This window comes from Chanos chanos, chromosome 15, assembly GCF_902362185.1.
Source record: "Chanos chanos chromosome 15, fChaCha1.1, whole genome shotgun sequence".
NCBI classification, from domain to species: Eukaryota; Metazoa; Chordata; class Actinopteri; order Gonorynchiformes; family Chanidae; genus Chanos; species Chanos chanos.
The window spans coordinates 12,702,448-12,715,074 of NC_044509.1; the positions used below are offsets into that span (position 1 = coordinate 12,702,448).

General features: G+C 40.3%; 1 protein-coding gene across 1 annotated transcript in view; it reads right to left on the reverse strand.

Moving 5' to 3' along the window:
* cux1a (cut-like homeobox 1a) overlaps window positions 1-12,627 on the reverse strand; it is an 86,519-nt gene that overhangs the window by 58,403 nt on the left and 15,489 nt on the right. Inside the window, exon 2 of the mRNA XM_030792703.1 lies at window positions 3,651-3,761. Within this exon, the coding sequence (XP_030648563.1) occupies window positions 3,651-3,761 (111 nt within the window). The remainder of the gene's footprint in view (window positions 1-3,650; window positions 3,762-12,627) is intronic.

Here is a 12,627-nt window from a genome sequence, read left to right on the forward strand (position 1 = left end):
CCAGACAGTCACTTTTAGAGTGGAAGAAACCAACTAAATCTCTATCAGTGACGTGGTGAAGTTCTCAGCAGAAAAGTAACCACAAGAGGAACCAGTGGGTGTGAGCAGTACTGTCAAGACCATCAGTGGCTTAGCCTCATCATCCTCATTGGCTCAAACTGAATTCTTGGCTCCAGACCAACTCGTCTGACACTCTTATGAGGTTCATCCTATTAGGTAGGATCTTCAACCTGTATGTTCCAAACCTCTCGAGTCAAAGAGCAACACTAATTGTCTGACATTTTTGTAATATTCTGAAAGATGTAAAGCCTTATCTGGTCGTGTCAACTAACCACCTTCTCCTTAGTGACAATCTCACTCTGAGATGTTAGTTTCAATGTTCTGGCCATGGTATCTGCTTCACCCAGCATTTCTGGTATATGTTCTCATGTCACGTTAGAATTTGCGAGGGCTATAATTAACTGTGGAAGACGCCAGTCGGCCAGGGTGGGCGCCATGCCAACGGATCAGGCCTAATTACTGTATTCACTTTGTCAGGACCATTCAGTTTGCAGATCCTTCTTACAAGGGCCGGCGGCCTCTGAAATCCCCCGGCGCTTGCAATTTATATTCTCTAGCAGCCAATCAGGAAGCTGCTTAAGAGCAGGCGACACGGATGTGGCAGTGGAGAGGATACCGAGATGGCAGACTATAGCTACAGATCAAAAAAGATACAGCAAACCTCAGCCTGGTCTTGTTCAGACTCTCAACTGACCCTTTTAAGAAATAAGCGGTTTAAGAAAAAAAAGTGCAAAGAAGTAAAAAAAAAAAAAAATAGTTGAAAGATCAATTTTGCTAAACGAGATCTAAATGAATCACTCTCCACTTTCATCATAAAGCATCCACTAAAATCATTTGATTGAAAAAAAAAAAAAATCATTTCAACAGTTTTGTATAAACATATTTTATATGAGTTTTGGCAACTGTTAAATGGAGGGGGGGGGGGGTTCAAAGGCCAACTGAGACTAGCAGTGTGACTTTCATGTGGTGAAAAACATCTACAAACATTTTTTTTTTTTTTTTAGTCATTTTATCAGCACTTCTAATACAGAGTGCAGCAAAGTTCAAATATGTAAACATGAACTGAGGGAATGAATATGACTGTATAAAGAGACATTCATCATGGAGCCAGCTCTGAAATCTATTTCTGGAGGGGTTTTTTTTTCTTTCACTGAGGGTTCTTTCACACTTTCTTCAACACTCCGTCCCCAAAAACCATATTGCACAGTCAAAGCTCATTTAAACTGAGTAGTTAATCTGAGAAAATGAGTGAGAATAAACAAAATGACTGAAACGCACAATGAAATGAGCTGTATTCAGTTGTTCTCGACTTCCAATTGCGAGGTGACGTCCGTAAGAGGGGAACAACACCCCCCTCCGCCAGCCGTCACTCACTGAGAAAATAAAACAGTAGATTAAGTCCACAGAAAAAAAAAAAGTTACGTCCTTTTTGCCATTCAGGGTGACCCCATGAGAGATGCGATAAACGCAGCTTTTCAAAAGGTTTCCTGTACCTGAGAACAAGGGAATGTTGACCGACTATTCAAATACGCTCTTTTTAGAAGAGGTGGAGGGGTGTATTAAAGCAATTCGTTTCATATCGTCAAGACGAAATTAGACACTTTTAAAAAAGAAAACAAAAAGAAAAAACAACGGTAATGATAAACTGGCAAAAGCTAAAATATGCTCAGCAAAAAATTAAAAAAAAAAAAAAAATAAGATTTCAAAGTTTTCCATACAGGAGAGTGTGGAAAGGAAAAATAAAAAGAGCAACTACAGCAAACGCATTTGCTGATGATAACAGACCAACCAGGACCGACTGCCAGTACTCTGAGAGCCTTACTGTAAGGTTGGTCTGTCACACAGAACAGCGTAGTCATTAAGGTAACTTTCCAGCTTGCAGCATCAGGGGATGAAATTTCCACCCCTCTGACAGAGCCTCTTGATGCTTTGTACCTTGGGTACTGGGCAGAGGCTTTCGGATCATTTTTTACAGAGTTCACAGAATCCCAGAGAACACAGCCTCCCAGCCAAAACCCCCAGCACGATTAATTTAGCAACGGGTTATTAGGCTCAGACATAAATTGCAGCCCTGGACATTTTAAATGGAAAAGAGGCTGATTTATTGGAGCACCGGAGACAAAACAGGTTTTTATTTTCCATTTATTCATCAACACTCTATGGGAGTGGTAACTTGTGAGGAATTTGTAGATACAAAAAAAGAAAGAGAGAAAGCAAGAAAGAAAGAAAAAGAGAAAGAGAAAGAAAGAAAGACGGAAAGAAAGAGAAAGGAAGAAAAGGAAAGAAATGGAGTACAGGAGCAATGGGGGCCGTGATTAAGAATTCTCATCGGTAAAAAAAGTGAAGATACTGCAGAACAGGACACAGTCCTTTACTCTTCTACGGAACATTCTGGAATATCCTTGCAGTATTTAGAATGCCATGTTTTTACATTCTTATAATCTAGAAGGAACAAGAGTAGTTTTTTATACATATATATACATATAAATATAAGTATTTACAATTACTTCTTTTCAACTATGAAAGATTAATGAGCGAAACTGCACAAAAGTTCCAATCAATAAAAGTGAAAGATTGTGGGCATCTGATGATTTATCAAACGTTTCCGACACCTTCATCCCAGGATAAGACACAGGCTGTGTTCACATAATATACAATATCTGTAGAGATCTGGGGGAGCGTTAAAAAAAGAAAAAACATAAAAGTATATACACACCATATAAACATCATTTGACCTGAGCACATTTTTATGGACTCGCCTGGCTGCGAATGTCATCACTATTCGTCTCACTACAAATATTAAAAAAAAAAAAGAAAAGAAAAGAAAAGAAACAACAACAGAACAATGCCATAACTGTTCTACCAATCTCACTGTTCTACAAGGACTTCATAACTGTAACAGATCAAGAAGGTTGTCTGTAAATACAAAACCACCGGCCCTTGAAATCCCCACACGCATCACAAGTCCACCCACCCCCCACCCCCAAACCCAACCCCCACCCCCACCACCGTCTCAGTCCATGACCTCAAAGAAAGCAACAATCCGGTCTCAACTGTCCAGAAGAACACAAGCAGCCATGCAGAAAGACTATTCCCTAAAAGGATAGAACATCATATACTCCAGTTTCAGTGCTTGTGACCTCTGCCTCACTAAGAAGCACTAAACTTGACAGTTAAAGCGTAAAATTTGGATAGCACTGAGAGAGAGAGAGAGAGAGAGAGAGAGAGAGTGGCTTTGATGGAACTCCACCTCCACTGAAGTTGTCATGGCGGGGAAAGACAGAGGGGAAGTGAGAGGTATGAAACACAATTACATTTCAAACAATTCAAAAAGATCTTACATGACAAAGGAAAATAAAAAAAAAATCATCCATACAGAAGCAATGTGAGTTTTTGATGTCGCAATTCTAAAGGTGTCCTCAGTACTTCACTAGGGGGAATTGTACAGCACTGTCTTCACACAAAGCCTCAGATATTTGTACGTGAAGGACTTGGGAGGGACATAAGCTTAGGTATTCAGCCCTAGCTGTGTTTACATTCATCCCTTATCTCGGCCTATATGCACTGAAATGAGTAGGGGCATCACTCACCTCTGGGGAGTTTTTCTTGAACTCACGGCTCTGGTCGATGAGTTTTTTCCTGGACTGCTCACTTTCATCTTGTCTGTTGGCCAGGGAGGTGGCGGTAGTGTGAAGTTCTTTCTGAAGTGAGACAGGACAGAAAGAGATTACACGTGGCTCCGCTAAGGTTTCGACAAAAAGAATGTCATTCAGATGAAATTGTTCATAACTGTTTGTATTCGCTTTATTCTGTGGAGAGTGAACATCACAACGTGGCCTTAATGACTTGCTTAATTACTTCACTTAATTGTATAATTACTTCAGTTACAATCAGTAAAGTCATGAAGATTTCTTCAAAACAAAAGTAAGCGACAAGTTTAATCCCTTTTGGTTCAACATCACTGAGCTTTAGCATCAGGTCTCAGCTAAGGCAGATGGGTGTAGAAGACAAGTCACATGGACACGCTGGGCGACGCCAGGTCTCAAAACTTCATGGGATTCCATGAGGGGTGGAGCAACCGGATGCTCCCGGTGCCTTTGTACTATGGACCAGTAAAACTGCTCGGAGGCTGAGATAAAGCCCCTCTTATTAGATCATACATACGCCTATCTATCAAACTGGCCACTAACAGCACACCATAAGCCTGTCCTCTGTAGGTGCCCAGGACAAGCCGACCCTCCCATCCCTCTGGTCTTACAACACTAAACCCAACAGTGTACACTAGAGTAGAGTATACCCACTAACATCTGGGAACCAGATGTAGGGAACAAATCAAGTTAATTAGGCTGGAACTCAGCACGCCAGACTTACAACCTCCAACACAACAACTGGGGGGCCAACGCCAACCGCCACCACAGTCTTGTCCCACTTTTATCTTCCCATTTTATTACTATTCCTTCACAGAGCCAAAAACATCTCAACAGGAATCAACCAATACAAGACTAGCAGGACAACACAACACAACTGATACGAAATGTGACAAACTCATTAAATCTAGAGTGCTTTTTTTTTTTTTTTTTCTCCCCAAGATGTCTTTGTACCTGAAATGACAACAACGAGAAGAACACGATTTACTTTCCGCCTTCAAACTTTGAAGGTAGACTTTAAGGGAATTAACAGCCATCGGATACAGAAAACCTGACCGTATACACAAACCTGTATGGAGGGTTAAGACGGGAAGGTAGTTTGTGCAACTTGAGAGCTCTCCCTTTATTAGGAAAGACAGGTCTAGACAGTGAAGAGAGCTCTCAAAACAAGGCTTGTGTCGTGCTAGCGCAGCTCAGGCCTACTCTGACTGACATATGGTTCTGTTACAAACTCATTAAACAAGCAATCTGGCAAATCATTAACAAGACGCCTCAGAGTTTTCAATTCCAAGAACTCAGAAGTAGAGCTTTTCTGATCTCCTCTCTTCTGACGTATTTATCATACCCTGGCTCCAGACACGGGGGCAGAGAAAAATCATTACAGAAAAAAAAAAAAAAAACAGATCAAAACATACAGACTGGAAAAAGAAAAAGAAAAAAAAAACATGTCACGTTAATGATTTCACTACTTTCATAATCCCTGCATTTTCACGCACTGATACCTGATTACTGTAATTAAACCAAGAAAGTACATTTAAATAGCAAAGTTGTCCTATGTGTTTTAAAGCTGTATATTTTAGAGAGGACTCTTTCAGAAGAGTAAAGCTGTGTGAGAAAGTAAAGGCACAAAACATTACCTGCTGGGAGACCTGTTTTACGAATTAGTCATTCTTCCCATAAGATTAAGCTTTAAGACACCTTTATCCATACAACTCACATACAGTCATGCCAGCAGCAATATCCTACACCAAACCCTAAACTGTCACCTTTCAAAATCCACATTCTAGACACATTTTTTGCACGAAGCTACTACTGGCGCCACTTGAAAAGGATCTTAGGGTGTTGCAGGGAGGTAATTGTATATGAGCAATAGCTTTAAGTAGACTGTGCCATGCAGAAGATATACCACCCACATTGCTTTTAAAACTTTATTGTCCACAGTGCATTGCTGAACATTAAAGACGGTATTGCCAAAACATGTTACTGTGCTTTCAAAATCATGCTCTCTCTCTCTTTCTGTACATTAAATTCTTAAGCGTCGCGGATGCCGCGGATCTACCCCCGTAATCTTCGGCTACGCCGCGCCATGCACTTGTTAACCTCTAATGTCTACCTCTATAAGCTCGGCCACACCGAACTGTATACCTGTTTCTTCCACCATTCCCCTTTCGGCCCGTCCCAAAACCCTCCGGGACCCCAAAATACAGCGGAGAGTCGCGAGGAGCGCAGTTTGCATAAAGCACCAAATTGTTCTCCATAATGACTTTATAATTTTCCTAATGGAAGAAATTTTGCTGGCTCGGGCAGTGGAGCTTGTCTTAGTTAATTTGTTCAGTAGTAAACGCTGATGGAACAGATTACAGAGCTCCCTCGAGAGCTTGCCTGTGCCAGATGCTATCAGCTGCAAAGGCAGCAGGGAAATATATATATATATACAGGAGAGGCCTCTCTCCGTACGCTGCTGCTTCTGTGAAAACCTACAGGACAAAAAAGGATCCGTGTCACTAGAGTCGCCTCAAGTTCAGCCCAGTTAAGCCCACGTTCAAAATGCGGTCGAATACAAACGCCACGCAAACTGAAAACGTTGTTTTGGATGAAAAAGGCTTTTTTTTTTTTTTTTTTTAGAGGTGAGAACTATAGCAAGAAAAAAATATCGTCCAGAATAAATTTAAACCCAAATGAAACATTATTTTAACTCCTCAAGCCAAGTGAAGTTTTGTGAACAAAGATCTAAAGCCATTGGGCTGCCATTTGGGATATTAACTGGTTTTTTGTTGCTGTTGTTTTGGGGGGGGTGGGGGGGGGGGGTTGTTTGGCTTTTTTTTTTTTTTTTTTTTTTACACAGTATCCCAAATGATTTGCACTGAATATTTAACAGCAAATGACTTGACAAATGACTGAATTGTGGGCTGAATAGTTTTCAAATTGCAGCAACTGGGTTGCCAAATGTTTGACATTATTTAAAACAACGGGAGACGGTAGAGCATCTAAGCTTAACATGCAAAGTGCACCATTTCAAAGAGGCTACGGACGACAGACAGACACACACACACACACACACACACACGAAGGACCTATTTTGTCTGTTGTAGTCCAGCAGTTGCTGTCAGCATTAATACGTCTAATCTGCTTGTGCTTGCGCACAGCCACCAAAAAAACCCTTATCAAAGCCTTTGTTATTATTGCCACCATTTAAAACAGAACGGCTTTGTTGAGACCGTGGGCTAATCTTAAAGGTGACCCCCTTTTTTTTTTTCTCTTTGAGCTCTGACACGATGTACTCAAGATCTTGAGTTTCCAGACTGACGCACTCTGATAAACCCTCGACATAAATGGAAAGTCTAAGTTCACAAAACGGCTGTGTGAACTTAACCTTTCCATGACCGAAAAAAAAAAAACAATCCGTCAACCTTCACACTTCAAGCTGTGGCTTCAAATAGCATAATTATACTGACTAAACCACTCCTGGGACTGGTCAGTGAAAGGTGAGGTAAAGAGCTGGACACAGCCGCTCACATAAATCAACATGTCGGTCTGATCTAAGTAGTTGGATATCATTAACTAGGTGGAGTAGTAACGTTACTTTATAAACAGTTTAATGCTCCCATTTGGATAAAGCTCAATGACTTTTTTTTCGATAGAGGTTAATGCATTAGCCACGTGGAGGGGATCAGCACAGTAGGCAAAAAGAATGCAAACCACTCTTGGGTCATCTTTTCTATCTCAGCTCTTTTCTGTATATTCAACAAACCTGTACAGTCGTTTTGAATGCTATCCGGATTAACAGCATTCTTCCAACTTGATTTCTCTATAGTGTGCTTATCTAAGACAATTTGCTTAACAGTCGGTCTATGATGATCCAGTGAGTCTCTTTACTGAATACCATGACTGACTGAAGAATTCAATCGGGACAGAGAGGTGTCTGACAAGGGTGTCGTTTCACAACAGTTTTGGCTTTATCAGAAACATTAAAAAAAAAAAACCCACCAAAACCAAACAAAACAAACAATAAACAAAAGGGTCTAGCGATACGTTTCGAAAATTACTCTGAAAGCCACAAACAAATAAAAAAAAAATTTGCAATCAAAAGCTCCTTCATTAACAATCCGAGCCTTACCGCTGATGGAAAAAAAAAAGGGTAACGAGCATTTGAAATAATCTCAAAACAATTAAAGATTATTCCAAGAAAAACAACCTGTTAAACGCGTAAGCTTTAACGGGGTCACGTGACGAGCGTGTTTGGGGAAAAGACTCTTCCCGTCTTGTTGCAACTCAACGGTCCTTACCGTGTCAAAACCATGTTTTATGAAGTGGATAATTCTGAACTCCTACATAAAAAAAAAAAAGCAGGGTGAGCAACATTAAAACTCGTTGTGTGTGTGTGTGTGTGATGAGGGGAGATGGGTTATGGCTCATTAGCTATGGACAGAGAGCAGACCAGATTTCATTTCCATCTGATTAAGGCACACTCGAGCCATTCTGAATCATTTGTTGTCGATTATTATGCAGTACATTGCTATGGAACATGTGCAACAATGTAGCAGTTGTTGACTGAAGAAAACACTCTTTCATTCTGGGCAGAGGCTATAGTTTTTATGGTCGAGCATTCAGCGTACAGCTCTGTATAAGGACAGTATTAACAAACGTATGAATTTAATGAATTAAAACTGATTTCGTGGGGGGGGGGGGGGGGGGGGGGGGGTGGATTCAACAAAACACAACGTTGAAGCCATATCTCCCAAAGGAAACCAAAAAAAAAAAAAGCAAAAGAAAAAAAATAATAATAATAAAAACAAAGATTATTTCCGCATGGTCGACAGGGAAACTTTAAAGGTCAGAAGTCCAATTAAGACAAGAAAATAGTTTCACTGAAAAGCGCATTACAGTGAGTCAGCCTGTCAGTCACTGACGTTAAAAGAAAAAAAAAAAAAAAAAAGAGCATGCTGAGGTTGAGGACAAAATGGCTAACACAAGTGTTAAAGCCCTTATTAAAAGGCGCTGGTTACCGCTCTCTCAGACAGAACTGTCAGACTGTGAAAACTGCACTTCCACTGTGTGCAGGACGGCTTTTTGAGACGGCTTTATCGCCTGCGACATCTCCTCCACGGGCACGGACTTTACAGATTACAACCACCACACCAAGAAAAAAAAAAAATCCCTCTTTTGGAGCGAATTAAAATTGTTCTCTTTTTTTTTTTCAGACGGCGTCTGCTTTTATCCTAAAGCAACGGAGATCAATCCGCAGGAACCAAGATATCAAAGACATTTCTGCTTAAAATGAATGGCTATCTTCCTCCCTGAGATGCTTTGCCATCTCTTAGCCTTTGATTTATTATGCAACAAAAGGAAGTGATTTGTGTAACAGAACTGTAACTTGTTAAAATGAATGATTTACACTTCCCTGATACATCTGATCGCAGTTTTGAAAGGAGGAAGGAGTTCTACATGCTATTTCTCATTATTTGTGTCATTTTTTTATGAAACAGCAAGCGTGGGACAGCGGTTTTTCTCTGTAAATTGTGCAACAGAATCTGAAATTCAAAGAAACTCATAAATTTCATAATCTGAGATTACGGGTTAAATTTGTCTGTGTTTGGGTCTTGTTTTTTGTTGTTGTTGTTGTTGTTGTTTTTTTATTTTGTTGTTTGTTTGTTTGGGACAAATCTGTGCAGGTGATATTAGTTCAAGGCGTCTGAAACGCTGTCATTTCAAATACCTTCTTGTCTTAGTAGTTTTCGCGTGTCAGCATGCTAATATGTCGTCAATTAACTTTCTCCTTAGTCTGGTGCTAACAGAGCATTAAGTCATGTTAAATGACTTAACATCACTCAAAATCCAAATGTAAAGAACAGTCCAGTAGCACAACTGCAACTGCCAAGAGGACCTGTCAACATTATTAAACCCTCCAGGTTTTACAGAAAACCTCTGCAGTTGGACCTCTATAATAACAGTATGTAACACAGTCTAATAGCCAAAAATGCTCCATCTTTACATACCAGACATGAGGGTTTGGAAAAGAGGTCAGGGAAGTTCATTTAGATATAAAATACACCATCTATACACACACACACACACACACACACAGTTCAGGGCTCTTTAGAGCCAGCCTCCTCCCCCATTGATATCGACATTCCTTGGAAAATTCCAAAGGTTTACAGAGTCTCATTAAAGCCACTATACAGCCTGTTGAGGCTAGAACTTAGTTAGGGGAGTTAATGCTACCTTAAAACTCCCTGAAATGTTTGAGAGAATACCATGATCGACTGAGACTACAAGTCTCCTTACAGATTACTGAGAGTTCTGATGAGTAGTTCACATTAGAAAGACAAGAGTTTTCTACCAAACACTGGGGAAGGAAAAGACGAAAGATGGAGAAGTTCAGTTTACTAAAACTAGTGTGTTTGGTTGATCTTTATACCCCTCCTTGTGAAAAAGGTAGGCCTACGTGGAGACTCTAAAGAAGAACAAACAGTGTGACGATACGTTTTCCACGTCAACGTCCCGTTTTAATAAGCCATTAAAAAGGACTGCAAAAAGAAATTAAAAAAAGAGTTTAACAAAAAGAAAATTCAAACACAAAATTCAAATACATACGCCTGACGGACTAAAGCTCTCTAGATCAGACAGTAAAAGAACTGAGAGTACAGTATGGAGAATAATCACCCTAACTTTGCTGTAAAATGAGCTCACATAAAGTCTCACAAAAGCCTGTATTCAGGGTCAAAAAAATATCTCAGGGAATCAGTGGCGGTTTACACTGAGGAATATTAAGATAGTTACGGATTCACAGCTATGGTGTGGCCTCCGGCATATCTGCATTTTTTTTTTAACATTGGAAAGTCAGTTCTTCATATCGACGCGTACACAAGAATTATAACTGATGTGTATTAGGGTAATGACGCTGAACACATAAATAAAGCCAGGGCTTGTACTGAAGGAGACAACAAGCAGTTAATTGTTCTGATTGAAACGCACAGTATGACCTGGATTAGATAATGCAAAAAAAAAAAAAAAAAAGAGAGAGAGACAGACTGCATCCCACGCAAAGGAAGGAACTGTTCTGATTGCTCTGTTCTCAGGCCCTCCCTTTGGGACATTCACATTTGGCCCGTAATGACGATAATTAAGTGATCTCTCCTGCAACAGTTCAATTAAACACACTGCTAAATGTTCTCAACGTAACACTGTGAGTGAACTACGCGCCCCGTTCAAAAATCGTCTGTAACCGTTTACGGAAATCCCCGTGGGTTCCAATATTCCTGTCGCAACTTTTTTTTTTTTTTTTTTCCCTTGTTCAGGGGCCAGGGTGCCTGAAACTGGTTATACTCTCAGTTCAATCAGTCAGTCAGTGTTGAATGGCAACAGACGCAACGCAATAAAAAAAAAAAATGCTTTGGATTCTAAGCGCATGCTGTTTCGGGTTTTGTCGGGGCAATAAGTGTTTATTCAACAATAGGTAGGTGAAACACACATTAACTGTAGGGCTTCATTCAGCGATCAGCGTTTCAGACAAAAGCGTTTTTTTTTTTTTATTTCTACAGGTGATACTATGACAGTGTTTTCTTTATCAACATCTTTAGAGTATTTTCTGTAAACTAGGCAAATCTGCTGACAATATTTTTGTTTGGGCGGCTTACAAGCATACAAAAGCATGACCTTGTGTGTGTGTGTGTCTGTCTGTATGTCTGTCTGTGCTGGATGCTACACTCTACTGTTCCTGTTTTTTGAGAAGGAGGTGTATGAAGGAGGTGCCTTTTTGCATCCTCCAAAGACAATACTTGGAGACAAATTAAAAAAGTAAGATGGAGAAAGAAGTCAGAAGAGCACACACAGTTTCAATAACTGAGAATCATTGTGAGAGAAGTATATTAGTCGCTCACTTATAGATGTTCAACATGGAAATGTGTTAATGAAGGAGCCCAAGGGAATCACATTGACATAACACAGCAATGCCATGGTTTGCCCAGATTAATCAAAAGAGAAATACTGAAAAAAAAAAAAAGATGACATAACTTCAATAAACTTCGAAGCAGACCTCTAAGGCCGCGAAAGCGACATTCAGGCAAAGGTCCACTTTGCGAGTGGAAGACGACCACCTCGCTGACTAATCACTCCAGACAATACAATAGCTCAGTTTGTTCAGCTCAATCCTGTTTTGTCTCTTCTTCAAAGGTGGCAACAGGTCAGGAGGTCAAGTGCTCTGAAAAGCAGGTGATACTCCACCTCCACGGCAGCTGCTGGGGGTGGGGGGGGTAGCGGAGGAAAAGATGAAGAGGAAAGACTCTCTCTAAGCGAAGATCATTTCTTCTGAGATACTGTGTTCCCTTTCTTTTTTTTTCTTTTTTTTTTTGCCTTGCTCAGACGATTGTAGGCATAGTTACAGAGCCTCTGACACAGATAAAGCACATACACGCCAGGGCGGAAAACAATTAGGGTGGTAGAGACTCCGGCATGCCTGTGGTATTTTGGCATTGCCGCCAAAGCGACCTGGCTTGGCGCCATCGCCCTTTGTGATCTCAGAACAGGTTTAGCAATGTTCTGTGACTTTCACAGCCCTACAAACCGACCTTCATCTACGAATATCAATACAGCAGGCCTGACCTTCACACTTCAGTACAAAAATGTTGTGTTTTGACCAATGTATTTCTGCATTGTTTGCGGAAAGTATTGAACTGATTCACAGGAACAGATGTGTACAGATCACAGTTCTGAGATTTATAGTCACTGTCAAATTAAAAAAACTAAAAAAAAAACCAAACAAACAAAAAAAAAACCCCAACAGCTGAAGAGATTTGTGTGTCTGCCTTTTCTTTATCCATCTCTCTGTCATCGTCTGCCCACGAAAATTTTTATAGCATTTACAAATTTCTGTCTGTCTTTATACGTGGATCTAAATTAACGGCCGTATGAATCTTGTCAT